The sequence below is a fragment of the Hyperolius riggenbachi genome, chromosome 3 (genome assembly GCF_040937935.1).
Source record: "Hyperolius riggenbachi isolate aHypRig1 chromosome 3, aHypRig1.pri, whole genome shotgun sequence".
Lineage (NCBI taxonomy): Eukaryota > Metazoa > Chordata > Amphibia > Anura > Hyperoliidae > Hyperolius > Hyperolius riggenbachi.
The window spans coordinates 62,121,025-62,146,436 of record NC_090648.1 but is presented as its reverse complement, the minus strand read 5'-3'; the positions used below and the strand labels follow the sequence as shown (position 1 = coordinate 62,146,436).

At 46.4% G+C, this 25,412-nt stretch overlaps 3 protein-coding genes across 4 annotated transcripts in view; 1 reads left to right on the top strand and 2 right to left on the bottom strand.

Moving 5' to 3' along the window:
* CLPP (caseinolytic mitochondrial matrix peptidase proteolytic subunit) overlaps positions 1-1,599 on the bottom strand; it is a 44,400-nt gene extending 42,801 nt beyond the window's left edge. The window contains exon 1 of the mRNA XM_068274197.1: positions 1,528-1,599. Coding sequence (XP_068130298.1) covers positions 1,528-1,584 — 57 coding nt within the window. The 5' untranslated portion in view covers positions 1,585-1,599. The remainder of the gene's footprint in view (positions 1-1,527) is intronic.
* PALM3 (paralemmin 3) overlaps positions 1-25,412 on the top strand; it is a 255,035-nt gene that overhangs the window by 28,104 nt on the left and 201,519 nt on the right. The window contains exon 2 of the mRNA XM_068274192.1: positions 3,686-3,799. The gene's annotated coding sequence lies outside the window, so the exon portion shown is untranslated. The remainder of the gene's footprint in view (positions 1-3,685; positions 3,800-25,412) is intronic.
* MISP3 (MISP family member 3) overlaps positions 24,209-25,412 on the bottom strand; it is a 58,865-nt gene continuing 57,661 nt past the window's right edge. For both annotated transcript variants that reach the window (XM_068274183.1, XM_068274184.1), the window contains exon 5: positions 24,209-24,575. In XM_068274183.1, coding sequence (XP_068130284.1) covers positions 24,486-24,575 — 90 coding nt within the window. In that variant the 3' untranslated portion in view covers positions 24,209-24,485. The remainder of the gene's footprint in view (positions 24,576-25,412) is intronic.

Here is a 25,412-nt window from a genome sequence, read left to right as displayed (position 1 = left end):
CCGCATCAAAAACCGCATATGCATTTTGTATGCGTTTTATAACATGCATTTTTAAAAACACTGGTTCTGTTGCATATTTTTCAAAAACGCATCAGCAATGTACATAATGAAACTGAGTAGTGACGCAATGGAATGCGCTTTGTATGCAGATTTAAAAAAAAATGTTTTCTGATGTATTTCCACTTCCTGTTGTCTTCCTAGTGATTTGCATAAAACGCATGGAAAATGCATACAAAACGCATATGCATTTTGTATATGCAAACCGCAAACGCATTAAATTGCACACAAAACGCATGTGTGAAAAAAAATGCAAAATTCAAACGCATTAAAAACGCACCTGACAGAAACGCGACCTTTCACGCACTGACAAGTGTGCACCCAGCCTTAAAGGTGAACTGAAGTGAGGAATATGGAGGCTGCCATATTTATTTCCTTTTAAACAATACCAGTTCCCTGGTAGCCCTGTGGATCTACTTGGCTGCAGTAGTGTCTGAATAACACCAAAAACAAGCATGCAGCTAATCTTTTCAGATCTGACAATAATGTCAGAAACACCTGATCTGCTGCATGCTTGTTCAGGGTCTATGGCTGAAAGCATTAGAGGCGGAGGATCAGCAGCATAGCCAGGTAACTGTATTGCTTAAAAGGAAACAAATATGGCCGCCTCCTATCCCTCTCGCTTCAGGTGTCCTAGGCCTGACCTGAACATCCGAACATTTGTGTAGCGCCTTTCTTCTGTCGGACTCAAAGCGCTCAAGAGCTGCAGCCACAAATGCGCGCTCAAGAGGCCACACTGCAGTGTTAGGGAGTCTTGCCTAATGACTCCTTACTGAATAAGTACTGACCCTAGCTAGAATTTGAACCCTGGTCTCCTGTCTCGAAGGCAGTGCCCCTTCACCAGTACACTATCCAGCCACCACTGAGGCAGAGCTAGCTAAGGTAAGCACAGAGGTATATTCATGCTGGATTCACTTGCCTCTGTGTGTTGTTCATTCCTCTCCTTGTTCCCTCTGGTCCCCGTAATAATCACTCCTTGAAAAATGTGACTTTTGGCTTAAAGGCCCATACACACGGGGCACAACTGTCACCACAAACACGGACTGTTGCCGGATAGTGAAGTTGCCGTGAGATTGAAAAGTTAAATCGCCGGCAACTTCTGTCTCCGCAACTGTCGCTAGTCCGCCACGCGTACTGCGTGTGTATGTGGACTAGCGACAGGAGACAAACGCAAGTGAATGGAGCATCCAGCCGGGGGATGCTCCCTTCACAGACAGCTTCCTCCGCGTCTCTGCCTTTCTGGCGAGACGTGTGGATAGCTGTCGCCGCCAGGATGCTGTCGCTCCCTGGTCTCTCGGCTGCATGCAACAGGGGACAGTTGTGCCCCGTGTGTATGTAGCTTAAAAAGGGCAGTACAGCGAAAAACTGTAAAATGTAAAATATGTGCGCACATCTACAAATAAAAAGAAAATTTTTTCCCAGAGTAAAATGAGACATAAATTACTTTTCTCCTATGTTGCTGTCACTTACAGTAGGCAGTAGAAATCTGACAGAAGTGACAGGTTTTGAACTAGTCCATCTCTTCATAGGAGATTCTCAGCAAGGCTTTTATTCTTTATAAATATATTCCCGAAAAAGGATTTAAACAATGATGCTGGCCATCTTCCCTGCTCCCTGCACAGTTATTTGGCAGTTGGACAGAGCAACTGCCATTCACTAAGTGCTTTTGAAAATAAATATATCCCTGAGAATCCCCTATAAAGAGATGGACTAGTCCAAAACCTGTCGATTCTGTCAGATTTCTACTGTTTACTGTAAGTGACAGCATTATAGGAGAAAAGTAATTTATGTCTTATTTTACTCTGGAAAAAAAAATTCTTTTTATTTGTAGATGTGCGCACATATTTTACATTTTACAGTTTTTCGCTGTACTGCCCTTTTTAGGCTACATACACATGGGGTACAACTGTCCCCTGTTGCATGCAGCCGAGAGACCAGGGAACGACAGCATCCTGGTGGCGACAGCTATCCACACGTCTCGCCAGAAAGGCAGCACTACCTACTTTAAGTGACGGCAACATAGGAGAAAAGTAATTTATGGCTCATTTTACTCTGGAAAAAATGTACTTCTTATTTGTATAGGTTTGCACATATTTAAAATTTTACAGTTTTTCGCGGTAGTGCCCCTTTAAGTCTAATTTTCAGACCGGTAGAGGAGGGCTTGCTCTGTTGCTTCCTCCTATTACCCTTCCATTTCCTCCCCTTCTCGCCTCATTTAGGCCCGGTCAGTGGAAGGTGATAGGAGGGAACATCAAACCAAGCCCGCCTCTTCCTGTCTGATAATTAGCCCAGGGGGTACTACTGTAGCAGAGGGACTGACTACACACAGGTGTATGTGGATCCAGCATGACCATACCTCAGTGCTTAGAGACAGAAAGAAATTCAGAGCCCCAATAGTGTATTATTGATAACAAGGAAAGACGAACACTGCAAATGCAGCACAGGAGACTTGGGCGCAGCCGGTGCCACCATAGACCGTAATAGGAATTACAGCTATAGCGGCACACAGTGAGTAACTTTGGCGCTGTCAGAAGACGGAGCTGAAGTTACTTTTAAAACACTGTAATTTAGCTGCCAGCTATAGCTGGAAGCCGAATTGCATCATCCCCCACTATCCACGTGGACCTGGAGGGGGAATAGTATTTAACGCCACCGGGACTTTTGCAGCAGCAGGATAAGCCGTATATGCGCCCGAGGCGGTGAATTTTCTCGGACGCAGGGAAGAGGAATAGCTAAAAAACAGTGATATACTCACAAATATGGGTTGCCACCACAGGCAGCCACTAAATGCACGTGAGGGGAGAATAAACCTGTTTCCACTCCGGTTAAGAAGTCACTCTCCGTAGACAGAAAAAGAGAGATCACACCCATCCACCAGGTGGATATGTATATACTTTTGAACACTACAGAGGCGACAATATAGAATAAAATGAGCCAAAAGCTGTTTAAAAAAGGGGGACAATGGCGGACCCACCTCCCCAGAGAAGACACAACAGTGGTGTATAAAAAAAAAAGTTTAATCTCACTCCAACAATTTTGCAACGCGTTTCACGGGTCTAACGCTCGCCTCCTCAAGCAAGACACAACAAGGAGCAACTTTGCTGTTGTCAGGACAAGTAAAGCGCCTCTGTCTCAGTGCTTGTTCATATATGGTTCAAGCGCTCAACATTACATTCCATGTTTCCAAATCGCAATGCAGAGTAGGAGGAGAAGCGAGAGGGGAGCGAGGTGAAGAGGTCATCATTGGGGAAAAGCAGCTTGTTGTGCTGTGTGAGGAGTCTGACAGTGAGTGAGGAGGGGGGAGTCAAGAGAGCAGCAGTGTTTCATTTGACTTGCCCAGCAGAAGGGAGGAGGTGGCACTGCTGTCCTGACTGAGGAAGAATGGAGAGGCTGGGAGTGAGCAGGTTGTTTATCACAGACTCACAGCCAGCCAGTGTGATATTGTGCTGAGCTGCAGCATGTCATGTGAGAACATTAAATGAAGCAGAGTAAATTGTCGGGTGCTGGGTGATCAGTCTAAATTGGTAGGGGGGGGGCATCCTTTAAAGTTTGCCTCGAGCAGCAAAAAATCTAGAACCGGCCTCTCCAGAAGTGTTCACACTAATTTCATCTTTTCTTTTCAAAACAGGCAACTTTTATATCCTTTCCACAACCTCATTATGACTGAGAATTGCTTTAGGAAACAACGTGAGTAAACTTCACAGAATTCCCCAAGAAACAGACACAGAGAGTGTCGCCGGAGGTATGTTTATGTACTTGTTGGAGGAATGTGTTAAGAACAGGTCCACTTGATGTATCTGTAAGTGTTGGGTAAATAGCAGAGCACGCTGGGATTTGTGGTTTGCCTGCTTCTGGTGTGAGCTAAGAGAACCTCTCCCTGAGAAAACACAGCTGTATAGAGCGGATCACTGTATAGAAGTACTAAAGGTTATATTTACCTCTGGGCTTTTGCCGCTAACTCACACCCTGCCCAAAGCGCATTATAAATGGTTCACTCACAAATCATCCCGCTTCCAATGCACAACTCATTCCGCCCAAGAGAGAAATTTAAGTGATTGGCGAGCACTAAAAAGATTGATCTTCCAATTGCTCCATTTTATTACTATTCCATAGCTCCCAACTGTCCCTCTTTTGGAGGGACAGTCCCTCTTTGGGAGCCCTTTCCCTCTTTCCTCCTCATTTGTCCCTCTTTCCTCCTCAGTTGTCCCTCTTTCCTCCTCAGTTGTCCCTCTTTCTATGTAAATATATATATTTCTCTACTAAAAAATGTGTTTGACTCTAAACTTTATTCCCAACCTTTAAATTGATATATTACTAATTTTAAAATGTTAATATGAAGGAAAATGAACCAGGATAGAAAGAACCAGTGAGATTTGAATTGTAAAACAACATATTTTTTTATGAAATATTTATGGTATGCGTGACTAGGGGTGTGATAGGGGTGTGTCGGGCATGGCTTAAGTGTCACTATTTCTCATCTCAAAAGGTTGGAAGGTATGCTATTCTGATACTTTACTGGAATATAAATGTGGCGCTCTACTTATACCAGAGCCGGAAGAGGCTTCTCAGGCCTCTCTCTCCATGTCTGTGGTCCACCACTGTGTTCCCCCCCCCCATAACCCTTTAGCAGCCAATTTATTTATGTGTATGTATGGCCGCTTGTCACCGGGGAAGGGGGGGGGGGGGTGTGCGAGACGATAATAGAGGTCTTTTGCTTTTAGTTTCTATATTTCTGCTAGCAGAGAGAGATCAAAGCGTTCCAAGAATTTACAGCACAACGAGTTCTGCCAAGTGAATTCAAAAACAGCGCACTTGCTTCAAACAACGAGATCATTCTTTTGAAGCAACTAATGGGTTAAAGCTATTTGACCAGCTGGTCACATACGCCTTCGAGAGTCCTGGGAAGGCTTCGGAAGAACACGTGTCACTGAGTGCTTTTGAAGATGGGTGGCTCCATACTGCGCATGTGTGAGTGCGTACTAGTACTGGCGCAGAACTCTCCTGGTGAGCGGAGCGAGACAGGGGAGTGTACCAGGATGTTTTGTGAATGTGCACTTGGCCCCAGACTGGAGGACTTTCCGGGCCAATTGCATGCGGACAAGGAGGCGGAAAGGGACAGCGTGGGAACGATAACCCTGAAGGGGGCTAGAGGAAGCCCCAGATATGTGTATATATATATATATATATTTTTTTTATTAAATCCCTATCTCAGGTTTACTTTAAAAATGCAGAAGAGGACCTGTGAAGAACACAACATTGCTGGTCTTTTTTCTGCGTGTCTTTTTTATCTTAGAAGGTTGTGAGATCTAGTTTCAGTTGCTCTTTGAGTATGAGATCATCAGAAGAATTCCCGGTATGTGCAGCTACACTTCACTGACCCTTTCATTAAGATCCTTCCATCGCCTCCTGGCCAGGCCTCAGAGATCAGCCCTGGGGCACTGCAGTCAGGCACAACCAGTCTCGCCGGTGTGGTGAAATTTTTTGCAACTTTATCAGATTTTGCAATCGGTTGCACTTTTTTATAGTCATAGCTATCAGAAAGTGCAACCTAACCATTGACTTCAACCTATCTGTATCAGAAAATGCAACCCGACCTAACCCTATTCTCACATGATAGAACCCTCCCCTCTTGCTCAACTAATAACCCCCCTGGAGGGAACATTCCCCCCTCTTGCTCAACTAATAACCCCCCCTGGAGGGAACATTCCCCCCTCTTGCTCAACTAATAACCCCCCATGGAGGGAACATTCCCCCCTCTTGCTCAACTAATAACCCCCCCTGGAGGGAACATTCCCCCCTTCTTGCTCAACTAATAACCCCCCTGGAGGGAACATTCCCCCCTTCTTGCTCAACTAATAACCCCCCTGGAGGGAACATTCCCCCCTTCTTGCTCAACTAACAACCCCCCCTGGAGGGAACAATCCCCCTTCTAGCTCAATGGGATCCGTGGTTGCAAACAATTACAGGTGTGTTAGCAGAGAGAAGCCACGCCTACGCAGTCATACACTGTCCTCTATGGCAAGTTGCAAAATATAATGGGTTGCAAAATCTTTCATTACTTCGGCAGGCAGGACCTCTTGTTGCCTCAGGAACAGGAGATGCAGACCTCTTGTTGCCTCAGGAACAGGAGATGCAGAAGACTCTATGAAGTGAATCAGGGAGTCGCCCTATACACAAAGGCCTGGCACTGGGCAGTGCTGCTTATATCATTCTTTGCTTTGCCAGCCAGTATCAGCTCCTGGGCTGTGAGACAGGGTGGAGGCTGCTGCGGATGTGTGTAATAAGTATACACAACACCTCCACCTGCTCTATATATACCTACAGTGTGACTATAGGCCCCTACGTGCTCAGCTTTACCTCAGCAAACACACTACTATTGCTGAGACCTCACCCTCTGCACACACTGCTGTGCCTGTCCGGCCTCTGCAGAAAGTGCACTGATACCAGCGTGGTGCAGGGAAAGGCGTACTGGTCAATCCACTCTGCAGGACTCTCGTCTGATCCACTTTCACCTCTGCAGCCTGCTGGGTGAGAATCCTGACTCCCTGGGTGGAGAGCTGCATATTTGGTTTGAGATTAGGGGCTGATTACTAAGTACTTGTGGCAAGAAAAGACGTCACGCACAGAAACTGACCTTAAGAAGGTCTGATGTTACTAGGGTGACCAGACGTCCTCCAAAAGGTTGACGTCCTTTTTTTTTTTTTTTTTTTAACATGCTTTCCTCTGTCCTCCAGGCATTACAAAAGTGTGTATTGACGAATATTGGAAGGATTAATAGAACATATAACCTTCAGGGTGTTTCCACTACACATCGGTAGTACAATTAATAACTTAATGAGAATATTATATCAGTATAGAGGAAAAGTCCAGGAAACCAAAAAATAAACTTAAACGTCTTAAGCATCAAAAAGTACAAAACTTCATAAAAAGTGGGAACAATATATTCATCCACCAACAATGATGCAGTACATGAGGCCCTACAAGGGCTTTGAGGTGCTGTATAGTTTTACATTTTTCAGGCGACAATGCCAGCTTGTTTCAGGTTAAGTACCCTTCAAGTGTACCTGAGCCGAAGCTCAGGATCAAAATAACCCGTTTGAGGATAGCAGAAGTGCTGTTCCAACCCCTGAACCAACAATGATTTCATAACAGTTGTTCAGTGTCTTAGGTCAAAATAGAGACTGTTCTAGTCCACAAAAGGGGGGGGGGGAAGGGGGGTGGACAGTAAGATTGCATAATCAAGCTGGAAGCACTAGAGGGAGGGCCCTGCCAGAGGCTCAAAATGTAAAAGGTGGGAGTAGAGACAATAGGTGCGTCTGTAGAGAGGGTGCCCAGCAAAATGTATTATGGTATTGATGTGGGGGGGGGGGGGGGGGGGTAGTCGAGCAAGAAAAGGTGAGTCTTGAGGCCTCCTTCATAGGGATGCATCACACAGAAATCGATCAGATGTGGGTGGGTAGTCATATAAGTGGGAGCAGTAGCGTTCGGCTTCATTCAAATGTCCTGCTGCATGGTTGTTCCACAGAGGGAGTTTTGCCATTCCATAGCCGAGGAACAGTAAGGAATACCACCATAACAATCAACATTTGTAAAACGCTTTTCTCCCGTAGGACTCAAAGCGTATAAGCATGGCTCAGACCAGTAATTGGATGATTGGTAATTTGTGGTACATAGGTGGCTTTTCAGTATGGATTTGAATAACTCCAGGGATGGGCGGTCTTTACTAGGTGGGGTAAGCTGTGCCAAAGGGTAGGGGCAGTATGACAGAAAGCTCTGTCTCCAAAAGTTTTGAGGTGCACTCTGGGAGTGACCAAGTTTATGGATCCTGCTGATCTGAAACACAAAAGTTTGCTTTCTTAAAACAGAAAGTATTTGCGATAATTTAGGTTGTAGTAAGCTCTGAGATGTCTCCCAGTGCATCACTGCTGAATATATGCAAATTAACCATTGTCATCCTTAGCAGCTAAACACACCTCCAGAACCGCTGAAATGGAGTGATGTGTCAGCTTGTAATTGGTACAGAGCCATAATAATCCAACATGCATGCAGACTGCTGATCTGACTGAGGTTGTGGGAAATGTGGTGCAGTTTCAGCAAGTCCTTCATGTATCCAGGGCCCAGATTGTGCAGGGATTTCAAAAGTCAACAGTCCAGTCTTGAAGAGTATTCTCCATTTTACAGGTAGCCAGTGCAGCGAACGAAAGTGTAATGTGACAATGGCGAGGCTGGTTTGTTAGCAATCTGGCAGTAGCATTCTGTACTAATTGCAGTTGGTACAGGTCCTTGTTTGGGGAGGCCAGCATAAAGGCCATTGCAGTAGTCCAGCCGTGATGTGATGAAGGCATGAACTAAGGTTGGAAGATCCTCTGGGGGAATCAGATGTTAAATGTTTGCAATGTTCCTCACATGAAAGTAGGAATTTGACTACAGCCAAGATTTGCTCTCTGACGCTCTTTTCCCCATTGATTTAGCACACTAAGGTTGCGCCCTTTAGGTCCGCTAGCTCTCCCGCAGTCCTCCCGGGTCCCTCAGTGTTGCCCTTTGTTTGGCCCATTAATCCTGCGACTTGGCTGAGTGGCAGACCACTGCGCATGCACAGTTCACAAAGACTGTTACTGCTCTTGCGCGAGGTAAAAAAATTCTCCAGCGCATGCAATGCTAATGAAGTGCAGCATAGCGTGCACTGCTAATTTAACAAGCACTCCATTAACTTAATGAACGCTCCATTAACTTATCTGGTGCTCCACTGAACCCACCCTGAGCTTCAAATGATGAAATCCCTGCACTTTGATTGACCCAATAGGCTGCCAGTCAAGTGACAGGCAGCCTATTGGGCCAATCAGTGCAAGGATCTCGTCCTTTGAAGCCACTGGACCCACTGGGGCTCAGGGCGGATTCAGTGGAGTAAACGTTAAGTTAGCAGCGTAGGTTATGATGCACAACCGCAGACATTTTTACCTGTCATTAAAGAAAATCTGTAATGAAGATAACTCCCCTGGGGGGTACTTACTGAGTCGGGTGGGGGAAGCCTCCGGATCCTATTGAGGCTTCCCCCGTCCTCCTCGGTCCCACGGCAGCGGAGAAAATCCTCCCGGAGCAGCTGCGATGTAAATATTAACCTTTTGGCTGCAGCGCAGGCGCAGTATCCGCTCTTCCCACGGAGATAGGCCAAAATTGCCGATCTCCGTCGGGCGCAGTAGAGCGGACCCGACGGGGATCGGCTATTTTCGCCTTTCTCCGTCAGAAGAGCCGCTACAGCGCCCCCGCTGGAGCCCGAAAAGGTAAATATTGCACAGGCTGTCGGATTTGTCGCCTGTGCATTCCGGGGGCTGCAGCGAGACCGCCGTGGGACACAGGAGGATGGGGGAAGCCTCGATAGGGTCCAGAGGCTTCCCCCTACTGAGGTGGGTACCCCTCAGGGGTACTTTTTTCAGTACAGGTTTCCTTTAAAGGATATCCGAGGTGACATGTGACATGCTGAGATAGACATGTGTATGTACAGTGCATAGCACACAAATAACTAGACTGTGTTCCTTTTTTTCTTTCTCTGCCTGAAAGAGTTAAAAATCAGGTATGCAAGTGACAGTTTCTGTCTGGGTTGGGACTGGGTCAGACAATCGCATAACTCTCACTGATAAGGAATTACAACCATAAAAACACTTTCCTGGCAGAAAATGGCTTATGAGAGTATGAAAGAGATAAAAAGGATCAATAGTTCATACATTTTAGCTTTGGCATACCTCAATGCATATGTCCTTGAGCAGAGACAATGAAGCAGTAAAAACTTTAAGAACAACAGAAGCAAGATGGATTTGCAGGCTGGCATATTTATTTCCTTTCAAGCATTTCTAGTTGCCAGGCTATCCTGCTGATCCTTTGCATCTAACACTTTCAGCCACACACCCAGAACAAGCATGCAGCAGATCAGGTGTTTCGGACAAGATTCGCTGCATGCTTGTTTCTGGTGTGATTCAGACACTACTGCAGCCAAATAGATCAGCAGGGCTGCCAGGCAACTGGTATTGTTCAAAAGGAAATACATATGGAAGCCTCCATATACTTCTCACTATAGTTGTCCTTTAAATGTAGATTTAAAAATAAAATAAAACAGTGGGACATCTAAAAAAGTAAGAGAGGTGCAATTGTTATTTTCACCTCGTGTTTCCATTAAAGGACTTACGAGGCGAAATTAGGAAAAAAAGTGAATCACCTGCCTCATCTTTTAAGGCACGGAGGACGCCGTCCGCGCCCTCCGTGCCGATCCGCAGGGCCCCCCCGCTCATTAGCCCCCCGGGCCGGCTCCCGACCCCACGGCCCGGGCTCTCCTGCCTCTCCTAAAATGGCCGCTTGCTCTGGCCGCGGCTGCGCAGTCCCCATAGCAGCGAGTGCTGCTGCACAGCTCTAGGGCCAACCTCCCCGATTCACGCTACATAGGGGGGGTTGGCCCTAGAGCTGCACAGCCACACTCGCGGTTATGTGGACTGCGCAGCCACGGCCAGAGCAAGCGGCCATTTTAGGAGAGGCAGGAGAGCCCGGGCCGTGGGGTCGGGAGCCGGCCCGGGGGGCTAATGAGCGGGGGGGGCCCTGCGGATCGGCACGGAGGGCGCAGACGGTGTCCTCCGTGCCGTAAAAGATGAGGTAGGTGGTTAACTTTATTTCCTAATTTCGCCTCGTAAGTCCTTTAAGCATGAGCTGCTTTAGCAGCGCAGCTTAATGAATCAACCCCATTGTGTGCTGTGCCTGGTACACACCATGCAATTTACCATCAGATAGACGGGTCGATAGATAATTTTCGACACATCCGATTGGATTTACGATCGTTTTTCTCATCGATTTTCTGATTAATTCTATTTAAATTGATCAGAAAAACGATCAGAAATCAGACCGGACCTGTTGGAAGTAATCTATTTGACCCATCTATCTGATTGGAAATTGCATGGTGTGTACTCAGCTTTAGGGTCCGAGGTTATCATGATCTAGTCGTAGGGCTTACGTTAGGTGCAAACATACATCGTGCTTTAAAGGGAACCTAAACTGAGGATATGGATATTTCCTTTTAAAATGATACCATTTGCCTGACTCTCCTGCTGATCCTGTGTTTCTAAAGGGGCCCATACACCTAACGACTTTCCCGCCGATATACAGCAGATTCGATCACTGTGATCAAATCTTGTTTGAAATCGTTGCGAAAACGCTGACCGAACGTTCGATTTCCGTCCGAAATCGATCGTTCCCGTCGATCCGTCCGTGCGGAAGATTTCACTCCGTCGCCGGCGGGTCGGGAGTGCGTAGATAGCGGTGTTTGAATGTGTGACGACCGACGCTAGCGGCAATACATTACCTGATCCGGCCGGCGCGTGTCCCCGCTGTCACCGCTGCTCCTTCGTCGCTGGGCTCCGGCAGGCTTCACTTCCTGTCCGGACAGGAAGTTTAAACAGTAGAGCACCCTCTACTGTTTAAACTTCCCCGGACAGGAAGTTCAGTGAAGTTGCAGCCCTGGAGCCCGGAACGGACAAGAAGACAGCGGAGACCGGGGGACTTGCGCCGGCCGGATCAGGTAATGTATGCAGGGTGAGGCAGCGACATCTCCACAGATGGTGAATCGATTTCATGCTGAAATCGATTCTCAATCTGTTTGCAGTAAAGGCAGCCATACGATCCCTCTCTGATTAGATTCGATCAGAGAGGGATCTATCTGTTGGTCGATCTGATGGCAAATCGACCAGTGTATGGCCACCTTAATACTTCTTTTAGCCACAGCCCCTCAACAAGCATGCAGATCAGGTGCTCTGACTGAAGTCAGACTCAGAGGAGGAACAAGTTCCTCCAGCACCCAAGGCTGAGACAGCAAAGTGCGCCCCTCCATCCCTCCCACCCCAGCCATCACACACTGATTGCTATTAGACTAAGAGGCGCCCCAGGGCCCCCAACACCTTAAAGGGGAACTTCAGCCTAAACAAACATACTGTCATCAAGTTACATTAGTTCTGTTAATTAGAATAGATAGGTAATATAATCTCTTACCCACCCTGTTTTAAAAGAACAGGCAAATGTTTGTGATTCATGGGGGCTGCCATCTTTGTCATGGGGGCAGCCATCTTTTTGGTTGAAAAGAGGTGACAAGGAGCAGGAGACACAGTTCCAACTGTCCTGTGTCCTGATTACCCCTCCCAGCTGCACATGCTAGGCTTCAAATGTCAAATTCAAAATGTAAAAAAAAAAAAATTGCACCAAAACAGCAGAACGAGAACAACAAAATCAGAAATCCCATCATGCTTTGCACAGCATCAGGGGAAAAAAGCCCGGGCAGTTTTCATCTGTGCTGCTAAAAATGAGGCTTGTATAAGAGAAACAAAGTTCTGATGCTGTGAAACTGTTAAAGAAACACCAAGCCTTTTCAGTGCTGCTGAGTCGATTTTTAGTCCGGAGCTTCACTTTAATATCTAGTTATCTGGCTTGCAGTCACTGCTATGTATTCCCTTTTCTTATTTCTTTCTGCTTAAAACACAATTAGGAATGACAGCTGAATGAATTCTGCGCCCCCTCCTACACTGCGCCCTGAGGCTGGAGCCTCTCCAGCCTATGCCTCGGCCTGGCCCTGGTCAGACTGGATTAGCTGCATACTTGTTTCAGGTGTGTGGTTCAGCCACTATTGGAGCCAGAGAAATCAGCAGGACAGACCAGAAACTTGTATTTTTTAAAAGGAAGCATCCATATCCCTCTCAGTTTAGGTTCACTTTATGCTGGGAATACACGTTATTCAATTCTCTGCACGATTCTCTTATCTTCTGCTCTTTTTCTTATCTTTTTCCATTCACTTCTATGAGAAATCGAGCGGAAGAGAATTGAGTAGAGAATCGGACATGTCGGAATTTTATCATCTATCGGAACGATTCTCCGCAAAAAACGTAACGTGTATTTTAAGCAGAAGTCAGTTATGCAGAAATATTTACAATTCAGAAGGGGATAAAAACTTTCAAGCACTACTTTGTAATGCTGAAGTTATATAATAAAAAGTGATTACACAAATGAAGAGGAGGTGTGTTATAATAAATATCAGTGACAAGTACTGTCTTGAGAGAGCAAACAGCAGTGTTAAAGAGAACCCGAGGTGGGTTTGAAGAATATTATCTGCATACAGAGGCTGGATCTGCCTATACAGCCCAGCCTCTGTTGCTATCCCAAACCCCCCTAAGGTCCCCCTGCACTCTGCAATTCCTCATAAATCACAGCCACGCTGCTGACAAACAGCTTGTCAGAGCTGGCTGTGTTTATCTCTATAGTGTCAGTCTGCTGCTCTCCCCGCCTCCTGCAGAACTCCAGTCCCCGCCTGCATCCCTTCCCCCCCTGCTGATTGGAGGGAAGGGACGGGGGCAGGGACCGGAGCTATGCAGGAGGCGGGGGAACAGCTGAGACTGACCCTACAGATGTAAATACAGCCTCACAGCACGGCTGTGATTTATGAGGGATTGCAGAGTGCAGGGGGACCTTAGGGGGGTTTGGGATAGCAACAGAGGCTGGGCTGTATAGGCAGATCCAGCCTCACTATGCAGATCACATTCTTTAAACACACCTCGGGTTCTCTTTAAGGCAGATTAGCGATGTGCTCTCAGTTTCCCCTAGTGACAGAATGCACACAGCGGACATGAACTTGAACAAAGCACAGATGACACACGTCGCACATCACACATGGACTAAGGAGCCATGTCCACTCCGATATGCATGAGCTTTTACTGCTGAGTGTCCTTAAACGCTGCAGTAAAGAATGGACTTTAATATGATTCATCAGTGTAGCGGGATATCCTTTCCCATATATTTTCTCTGCTCCCGATTGGACGATCGCATGTGTGTTTGCAGCGGCCCTTTACTTTTTTTTTTTACGGCTCACACAGCATCGGTTGTGAGTGCACACTGACATCTGGTGGGCGAAGCACTTGATGCTTGCAACCGCTTTGTGGCACCACCAGGCAGTTGCAGGCGGCTGCAGCATTCATGTTTGGCGGTGAGACTCAGCGATGTGCATGTGACCGCCTGTTGGAAGCTGTGGAATGCGTCTGTCTCCCACTTGTTAACCGCACTGGGTGTTGAACATTGACACAAAGTACAGTTAGCAGTTAGATGGCTCAAACTTCCGATTTTAAGGTCGCGAACCTCGAACGCGAACTTTCGCAAAAGTTTGGTTTGCGTGCACTTTTGCGAACCACAATAGACTTCAAAGGGGAGGCGAACTTTGAAAATTAGAAACATTTATGCTGGCCACAAAAGTGATGGAAAAGATGTTTCAAGGGGTCTAACACCAGGAGGGCGGCATGGCGGAGTGGGATACATGCCAAAGGTCCTGGGGAAAAATCTGGATTTGATGCATAGTAGAGTTTAAAGGGATACTGTAGGGGGGTCAGGGGAAAATGAGTTGAACTTACCCGGGGCTTCTAACGGTCCCCCGCAGACATCCTGTGTTGGCGCAGCCACTCACCGATGCTCCGGCCCCGCCTCCAGTTCACTTCTGGAATTTCAGACTTTAAAGTCTGAAAACCACTGCGCCTGCGTTGCCATGTCCTCGATCCCGCTGATGTCACCAAGAGCACACAGCGCAGGCCCAGTATAGTCTGTGTCTGCGCAGTACACTCCTGGTGACATCAGCGGGAGTGAGGACATGGCAATGCAGGCGCAGTGGTTTTCTGACTTTAAAGTCAGAAATTCCAGAAGTGAACTGGAGGCGGGGCCGGAGCATCGGTGAGTGGCTGCACCAACACAGGATGTCTGCGGGGGACCATTAGAAGCCCCGGGTAAGTTCAACTCTTTTCCCCCGACCCCCCTAAAGTATCCCTTTAAGGCCTAAAGTGCTTTAAAACATCTTGCATGTGTATACATCAATCAAGGAGTGTAATTAGTGTACTGCTTCACACTGACAGACCAAACTCACTGTGTAACGCACCGCAAACAGCTGTATGTGTAGTGATGGCCGTACTGGACTGCGCACCATGGCGAGATTTCTCTTCCTCAGTAATGTCAGGTAATGTCTGACTGCCTTATCATCTTTCGATGGTTCTTTCTCTACCATTGTTAAAGCTTACATCTATTTTTTTAAATTACTTTTTCTGCTGGCTGTTCAGTACCTTTAACGAGAATCTGTTATGGAGGGCAAGTCTGCCATTCATTCAACTGTGTGACTGATAAACTTTCTGTATTACTTTCTCAGTACCATGGTGACCACGGGTAATGGCCGGGGAATCGGGGTTCGATTCCGGTCTGGAGTGGGAGCCTGAGAAACGGCTACCACCACACATCCAAGGAAGGACCCACATGTGCAGTATAAGTAAATGTACCTGCCCTGACCATGCTTTGCAGACCAGGCATCCGTGGTCAGATGGACCCTTGACCCAAAGCTGTGTACCAGAGACGACACCACTTGCCTTTCAACTTCATGGTACAGTTTGAGTATCACCTTTTTTGAGAAATAATTGCGGCCTGGTATCTTCCACTGCGGTGTCCCAATGGCCACAAATTTTCGGAAGGCCTCAGAGTCCACCAGCTGGTATGGTAACAGCTGTCGAGCTAACAGTTCTGCCAAGCCAGCTGTAAGACGCCGTGCAAGGGGGTGACTGGCAGACATTGGCTTCTTCCATTAAGAGATTTCCTTCAAGGACACCTGGCTGCCGGAGCAGTGCTTTTCCGCGCTGCTAGATTTGGGCGCAGCCAGCGCCGCCATAGACTATAATAGGAATCAGACTATAGCGGTGCTCAGTGAGTAACATCGGCGCCATGAGAATAGCTGGAAGCCGAATTATTTATTCCCCCACTATCCATGGCGGCCTGGAGGGGGAATAGTAATTAACACGGCCCGGACTTGTACAGAAGCAGGATCAGCCTTATACCGGCTGTATCCTGCGCCCAAGTCTACCAGCGCCGATTTCAAATGTACTCCCTGGCTGCTGCTGTTGGCAGAGGAGCAGGAACCGCTCAAGGTCAGAGGCGGAGTGGAGGAGGGTGGTTGTGGAGGTGCAAGGGAGAAAGCGGCTGAAGATGATGCACCTGAAAGAGGAAAAGGAGGGTAGCTTTGCTTTTGTGTGCTGCTTTTCTTCAGGTGGTCTTGTGCCTTCATAAGGCAGTTGTCCCTAAGTGGGTGTTGGCCTTTCCACAGCTCAATTTTTGGTGGCAGAGAGAACAGATGACATTGCTCTCATCTGAGGCAGACACACAAAAAAAATGTCCACACCGCTGAGCCCTTGGGTGATGGCACTATGGTGGCGTCAGTAGCTGACGTTGAAGGTCATGTTGGCTGGCTGTCCATAGATGGCGATACATGGCGCCGGACACTGCCACCAGCTGTTTCTGACAACAAGCTCCCCCTGCTTCTTTCAGCAACTCGTCTCCTCCTACTCCTCTCTGACTCCCCTCTGAACTGTCCCCATGTTCCCCTCCCCATTTGGGAACCCACGTGACATCCGTATCCTCATAATCATCATCATAATCATCCTCCCCAGCTTCGCTTGTATCAGACACCTCCAAAACTGCACCAACAGCAGGTACTTTATCATCCTCCTCCTCACACCTTACGTCTATAGTGTCGCCTAACTCAGACATATGAGGCGGTGTAACTTGTTTAGCGCCTTCATCTTGTTGTAACAATAATGGCTGTGAATCAGTGAATTCCCCACCAAATAAATCCTGCGAAGTGTTAAATGTAGCGGATGTGGTGCTTGGAGTAGCGCTGGTGGCTGCGGAAGATGAGGTGTTCTGTGTTTAAATAGTCAACCACGTCCTGACAATCTTGGGAGTTGATGGGACGTGCCGTCTTCTGAGCACTATACTTTGGTTTAGGGCCGCACAAAATCACGTCAGCACGACCTCGAACAGACCTGCCGGGTGGCATGCCTCTGGGTCTGGCTCTGCCTCTGCCTGTTGTTTTGTACATATCGGGGGGGATGAAGTGAAAGGTATGCACTGACTTGACTAATACAATGTGCAGTCACACAGGTGCAGTGAAAGGTATGCAGTGACTGGTATTATAAGACAATGTGCAGCTGTCACACAGGTGCAGTGAACAGGTATGCATGGACTGGTGTTACAAATGTGCAGATGTCACACAAACAGGTACCCTGAACAGGAATGCAGTAACTAGTATTACAAATGTGCAGCTGTCACACACACAGGTACCGTGAACAGGTATGCAGTGACTGGCATATAATATAACACTGCGTGTGGTCACGTAGGTGCACTGAACAAGTATGCAGTGACTGGTATCAATATAATCTGCAGCTGTCACACACACACAGGTACGGTGAACAGGTGTAGTGACTGGTATATAACACTGCGTGCTTCTGTCACGCAGATGCAGTAAACATGAACAGGTATGCAGTGATTGGTATTACAAATGTGCAGCTGTCACACACGTGCAGTGAAAAGGTAAGCACTGAATGTGCTGGGCCTGGCAGTGGCACAGCAGGAATGAGCAAGGGGCCAAGGGCCAGCTGCAGCTGACTGACAGGGCTGTATATGCAAGTGTCAGTGGGACACACACACCAAAAAAAAAAATTGATCACAAGAACAACATAAACATCAAAAGAGCTGTTGAGTGGTGCTTTTTAGCAAAAGGTATCAGCAAGGAGCAAGCTAACAAGCCTAACAAGAGCTTAACTAAGCTTTCCCTAATGTCTCTGCATCAAGTATCCCTTCTCTAATTACTGCAGCCACACGAGTGAGGGAAATTGCCGACGCTGGTTGCCTTTTATAAGTGTGTGTGTGTGTGTGTGTGGGGGGGGGGGGGGGGGGGGGGGGGTCCAGGAGCGAATAGCAGGATCAGCAGGACAGCCAGGCAACAGCAGGACAGCCAGGCAACTGGTATTGTTTAAATGGAAATTAGTCCGTCAGCCTCCATATCCCGCTCACTTGTCCTTTAACCACTTCAGGACCACAGGTTTTACCCCCCCCCCCTAAAGACCAGGCTTTTTATCACAAAATTGGCCACTGCAGCTTCAAGGGCTCGCTGCAGGGCTGCACAACTCAGCACGCAAGTGATTCCTTTTCTCCCCACCAACAGAGCTCTCTGTTGGTGTGGTCAAATCGCCCCCCGGATGTTTATTTGTTCATAAATATTTTTTTTATTAATTTTCTATTATTTTTCTACTATTTATTTTATTTTTTTTAATCCCTTCCTCCCCCCAGCCAGTCAACCATGGCAATCGGCTGTCATAGGCTGTCCCCAGTACAGCGCTGCTGTAGATCGCAGCGCTGTACATGCTAATTAGATGGTTGTTTCGCCGTCTAACAGTCTGTAAGCGGCGATCGCGTTAGGCGGTCCTGGGGCTGCCACTGCGGCCACGCCCAACGGCGTGACGCGGTCATTAGGGAGTTAAAGTGGACCTGAACTCTTGCACAAGGACAGAAAGAAAACAGAGAGAAATGCACTCTTCATGTATTTAAAGAGTTTAGCCAGTCTAATCCCCCCTCATCTGTGTCTAATAAAGTTGTAATTTGATCCGTCAGCTGTCTGCCACGGCAGAGAGCTATTTGGTAAACACAGGATGTTAACCTTTTGCCGACCGTGTCACGCCGATGGGCGTGGCCGCAGTGGCAGCCCCAGGACCGCCTAACACCAATTGGCGTAAAGTCCTAGGGCTCTGTTTTGAATGAGATCACGCGCATCTCGTTCGCGGAGGGCGGAGCTCCGCCCCCTCTTCAGTCTCCGAGCGGGACTGTTAGACGGCGTAATCGGCGTCTAATTACCTGTACAGAGCTGCGATCAGCAGCAGCGCTGTACTGGGGACAGCCGTGTGACACGGCTGTCCCCTCCTGAGCCACGGAGGTGATCGTCTGTCATAGGCTGAAGCCTATGACAGCTGATCACAGGGATTGGCTGGCGGGGGAAAGGGAGGGAGGGGGGTATACAACAGGGAAAAAAAAACTGTTTTTATTAAAAAACAAAACACAAATAAACAAACACTGGGGGGCGATCAGACCCCACCAACAGAGAGCTGGGGTCTGTTGGGGGGGGGGGGGGAGGAATCACTTGTGTGTTGTGTTTTGCGGTCCTGCAGCTTGGCCTTAAAGCTGCAGTGTCCAATTTAAAGAGAATCTGTATTGTTAACCACTTTACCCCCAGCGGTACGAATTTCTCCGCCCCTTTTTCCCCCCTAAAAAACCAGGGACGGAGAAATCCGTACCTTCCGCGCTACCGCCGCTGTCCGCGCTCCCGCCGCTCATGCGTGCGCACCCGCCGCCCGTGCACTCCGCCGCCCGCTCGCCCGGAGATCAATGAACGGGAAAATCCATTCCCGTTCGTTGATCTAGCCCCCGCAATGATCTGCTGCTTCTTTCAGAAACAGCGAGATCATTGTGAGTCTCCCAGCCTCCTACTGCTTCCTGTAAGCGTCCTTCCGGACGCTTACAGGTCGCATGTAAACAAACACTCTGTGGCCATCTTGTGGCCAAATAGTAAACTACACCCTAAAAGCATTTTACATATTCAAACATTACATTTACACAATAAATTAACTCATTACCTCCCACACTCCCCAATTTTTTTTTTTTTTTTGTAATTAAAAAAAAAAAAAATACAATAAAAAAAAAACATAAATAGTTAGCTTAGGGACTGAACTTTTTAAATATTTATGTCAAGAGGGTATAACACTGTTACTTTATAAACTGCGGGCTTGTAATTAGGGATGGATGCAAAACTGAACAAAATGCACCTTTATTTCCAAATAAAATATTGTCGCCAAACATTGTGATAGGGACATAATTTAAATGGTTTTATAACCGGGACAAATGGGTTAATACATTTCATGGGTTTTAATTACAGTAGCATGCTTTATTTAAAAACTATAATGGCCGAAAACTGAAAAATAATAATTTTTTCCCACATTTTTTCTTATTTCCCCATTAAAACACATTTAGAATAAAATAATTCTTGGCATAATGTCCTACCTAAAGAAAGCCTAATTGGTGGCGAAAAAAACAATATATAGTTCATTTCATTGGGATAAGTAATAATAAAGTTATATGTTAGTTAGACGAATGAATGGAAGGAGCGCTGAAAGGTGAAAATTGCTCTGGTGGTCAGGGGGTAAAACCCCTCAGTGGTGAAGTGGTTAAAATCGCACAAAAGTAAACATACCAGTGCGTTAGGGGACATCTCCTATTACCCTCTGTCACAATTTTGCCGCTCCTCGCCGCATTAAAAGTGGTTAAAAACAGTTTTAAAAAGTTTGTTTATAAACAAACAAAATGGCCACCAAAACAGGAAGTAGGTTGATGTACAGTATGTCCACACATAGAAAATACATCCATACACAAGCAGGCTGTATACACCCTTCCTTTTGAATCTCAAGAGATCATTTGTGTGTTTCTTTCCCTCTGCAGCTCTCATCCACTGAAGTGTCAGGCTGTTTCTTCCTGCAGAGTGCAGACAGCTGTGCCTGTATGTAATTCCTCAGTATGTGAAAGCCCAGCCAGCTCAGAGGAGGATTTATCCAGCTTGTAAAAGATAATAGAGCAGAGAGAAGCTGCACTAATCTAAATAACACACCACAGTGTGCAGAGAGGGGCCTGGAGGGGGGAGATGCATCACAGAACCACAACACTGAAGAACTTGGCAGCCTTCCAGACACAGGCTGACAAGTCTGACAAGAGAGAGATAAGTTGATTTATTACAGAGATGGTGATAGTAGAACGTGCTGCAGTAAGCCAGAGGACATTAGAATAGCTTTTGGAACTTGTAGGATGATAAAAAACAGGATGCAATTTTTGTTACGGAGTCTCTTTAACGAAAATGTGCCTGGTCTTTAGGGGGGTTTAACACAGCAGTCCTCAAGAGGTTAATCATGTATCTGCTTCCATCAAAGCAGGAAATAGACACACTGAAAATGTATTAACCTCCTTAGGGGTAATCCAAAGTCAGGCTCGGGACGTAAATCCGCAGCTCTGAGTGGCAATCCCATGCCAGAGTGAAGGCACATACACATGGGGTACGGCCGTCGCCGCAACCACGTGGCACGTGCGTCTTGCGGTGACAGGTCGCTCGTGTGTATGACGCGCGCGCCCCGAACCGCCGCCCGTCGCAGCTGTTGCCAGGCGATTGACATGTTCAATCGCTGGCTACAGCTGTCGCCGCAACTTTGCCGGAACTTTTGCTAGTCCCGCGTGAGTATGCGGGCTAGCGACAGGAGACCTACGCGAGTGAATGGAGCACCCGGCCGGAGAATGCTCCATTCACAAACAGCTTCCGCCGCGCCTCTGCCTTTCTGTCGCTCCCTGGTCGCGTGTATGCATGTAACGGCGGACAATTGTCTCCCGTGTGTATGTAGCTTGAGTTATATGCAGAGGCTGCTGCGGATCTCTCTGGGATTTTTTTTTGTTCTTGTTTTTAGGGTCTAAAAGCTTGTGAAAAAATTGCACGGCTTTTAGACTCTAAATCTGGAAATAATCATAACACAGGATTTGTATCAGCTGTAAAAAAGAAATGTTTTTCTTTAAAGTCGCATTCACAGTGCGACGTTGCGTTTTAATGTGACTTTAAACTCGCAGCGTGTCTGCGTTAAGAGGTGATGCACTGCAAGCAATGAGTTACCACGACGCCACAATTTTTTTTAAACGCAACTTTAAGGTCGCACTGTGAACGACAGATAGGATTAGCATTGCAGTGCTTTAAGCTGCATTATAAGACTTTCTAACGTGCGACCATAACGTCCCACTGTGAATGCAACCTAAAGGTTGTTATGCTGCTGCTTATCTTTTAGAGCAGGAGAAAAGGAAGAGGAAGTTCTGGGTTCAGGTCCGCTTTAACTGTGTGGGTATTGCTTAGGAACTGTGTTATGTGAATGTTGAAATGGTAAAATCACACAGTTACAATTCACCAGGGCGGATTCGCATCAGGGGAGCTGCATGTAAACATGGTTATCCGCCCACTCCATTCTCAGCTCCTTCAGCGCAGCAGCAGCTGAGGTCTGTGGGCTGAAACAGGTCTGTACTGCTCTGCAGTGTTTATGGCAAAGTCTGCGGGTGGTGAGGGGTTTGCCAATGTAACATCTGCAGGATAAAGTGTGGAGTCCAGGGCTACATTCAACCGTACCTGAAGTGGCTTGTGACATGATGAGATAAACAGAGGTACATATAGTACTAGTCCATCTAAAGGCCCATACACACACTCAACCAAACCGCCCAATTGTGGTCTGATTTTGGTTGTTTGGACGACAATCAGGTGACTGATAACATGCGATTTGCCCGATCCATCTGGCAGATCAATTCACACGACGTGTGTAGAACGTCATTTGAACGACTTGCTTGTTTTTAATCCGGCCATGTCATGCAGTCTGTCATTTTACTTACTCGTGCAGTATGCAAATGAGTTTGTCGTTTAGTTGGTTGGTCGCGAAAAATACAAGTACTGTAAACTGTTTGTCATGGGGTTGGTCGTGCACTTTGTTGGACGTGTGTATGAGCCTCAAAGGATACCTTATCCCATACAAGAAATTAAAAATGGGGGAATAGACATGTATGGTCAGCTCTCCTCATGCCCACCGTTCTCCTCCGTCGCCCTCAGTTTTCATGCACCGACCCTCCGAAGCTACTTCCTGGACGGGAGCTTCGGTAAAGACTGCACAGGCGCTGCTTGGCGACATTCGTCCTTGATCACACGCCTGCGGCTGGGAGCGCTCTGTGGTGACGTAGTCACTGACGCAGAGTGCTCCCAGCCGCAGACCTGCTTCCCCCTCCCCCATTTTTTATTACTTTTAGGTGCTAAGGTATAGTTTAAGAAATTACTGCGCAGGGGTGATAGTCCATGATTTTAATGGGGCTGACAGTGACCTAGTGGACAGGACGGGACGGGAAGAACATTAAGGGAGTGGACAGACTACAGGTTGTTGGAGAAGCCCCAGGTAAGTAAAACCCTTGTCACATTTATCTCAGGTATAATTTAAATAGACTGCAAAACCGTTTTATCTGGCTGGAAAAACAATGTTGATAAGGTTTTAGTACTGAAAAGTTCAAAGGGTCATTACTTCTGTTTGTTTGCAACTGAATTAAGCCGATTTTACACCGACTGTCATGGCTGCTGTTTAGTTCTGTCTTAAAAATGCAGTTCTTATACTGAAAATAGCAATACAGTATGAAACTCTGTTCTATCATACTAACACTCTGATTACTATTAGTACTGCACATACAATTAATGATGTCATAAGTTTATTTTCAGTTCAGGTTTGATTTCAGTAGTAGTTCTTTACCTCAGTATACCTTAGCTTCCTCTGTACTGTTGTATGCCTTTATGCTGAATCCTTTCTATATGACAAACAAGACAAATAACATTTATATCGCGCTTTTCTCCTGGCGGACTCAAAGTGCCAGAGCTGCAGCCACTAGGGCGCGCTCTTAACCAGTACAGTATTCAGCCACTATATCCTCCAAAACATGCCTCATTCCTGTCTGTACCTGAAATCCCTTTATAACACAATCATGTCTGTCCATAGACCTGGAACAAGCATACAGATTAGAAGTTAGGGCCTTTTTCCACTACCCTGCGATTTGCCTTATGATTCCCATCGCAAAACACAAGGTACGTTAAACTAATGGAAATGGTAGCAGCAATTTCCATTAGTGCAATCCGATTGCGATGAGATTTTGGTCTAAGCGCAGTCGTCGTCCTGCCGCATTTTGGATGCAATTGAGCTCTACTATACTGCATATAGTAGCTCAATTGCAATCGCATGGTGGAAATTGAAACGCGACTGTGATCACATTTTATAGTGGAAAAGAGCCCTTACTGACTGGATTAGTCGCATGCTATTTTCAGGTGTGATTCAGACACAACAGATGCATGGAAGATCAGCAGGACAGCCAGGCAACTGGTACTGTTTATAAGGAAGTACATATGGCAGCCTCCATATTCTTCTCACGTCAGTTGTCCTTTATGCCTGGTACACACCATGCAATTATTTCAGACAAGTCCGATCTGATTTCCAATCATTTTTCTGTTGATTTTCTGATCACTTATTTTGACGGGAAATTGCATGGTGTGTATCAATACACCAGCTCTGCCCAGTACTGTTCCAGACTGCTTGCATTGTACAAGACTGGCCTTTGTTATGCCACAAGGTATAACATAATAGAACACGAAACATGACTGGTCCACAATATCCAAAACCAACCACCTACGCAAATTTTCCATAATTTATTACAAATAAATCTTTACAGGTTACAAAAATTTGATTGGCAGATTAGATACTGATCATGTGACATACGGGGTGCGGGGGAAGGTGTCGGTGTCCCAGTGATGTCATGATGATGTCATTCAGAGCGTTAATACAACAAAGGATGCAGCATTAAATGGCAGTCTCGTAGTGAAAGTGAGCAGGAAGTAAGGGGAGCGGTGGGCCCTGGGAGGTCCGAATATCACAAGTTCTGTACCAGCAGTCCTTATCCGGACCCCTCCCTTACTCCTTATCCTGAGGATTGGGGTTGCCGGACTCCCAGCTCTGCAGCAGAGCGTTGTGCTGTTTCCGGAAGCGAGGACTCTCCGGAGCCTGGAGGGAGAAACACAGTCATTACATCCTGCAAACTACATCGGAACTACTACTTCATACTCTACTTTTTGATGAAAGAAGGACACTTTAAGACACGCCCCTGCCACAACTCTAACCACACCCCCACCACACCATTGGCCGTGCATATCACAAAGAATTCAGAATCAAAAGATGTAGTTTTATCATTCAGACCACATTAGTCCATACCTCCCAACTTTTACAGGTAAGTTAGAGGGACACTTAAGCCACGCCCCTGCCACACACCCTCGACTCACCCCCTAGTCATGCATACCATAAAGATTTCATAAGAAAAAGACATTGTTTTATCATTCAAATCACACTAGTTTTTTCTATCCTGATTCTTTTTCCTTCATGTTAACATGAAAATAAGAAATAATCAATTTAATGGATGTGAATAGTGATGATCGTAATTAACAGATTACGATTTCGCTAAATTTTGCGTACATTTTCGCAATTACGCTTAGACGTAATTACGATTTGCAAATTCAAATGATTTTGTGTAGTCATTCGTAACTTCGCATAAAATTTCGCGTAATTTCTTCAGATTTTAGCAGTGACTAGCAAACTCCCCATACATGCTATTGACACCAATTTCTACATATGTTAAGGAAAATAGCGGGTACAGGTCAAAAAAATAATTTTTCAATAAGTCCTTATCGGTTTTGAGAAACTTGATTTTTAAAAATGTAAGTAAAAAATGGTTTTTAAGCTTAGAAAAATGACAGTTTAAAAACCATTTTTCTTTGCATTTTTTTAAAATCTAATTTCTCAAAAACTACAATGTCTTATTGAAAAATTATTTTTTTGACCTGTACA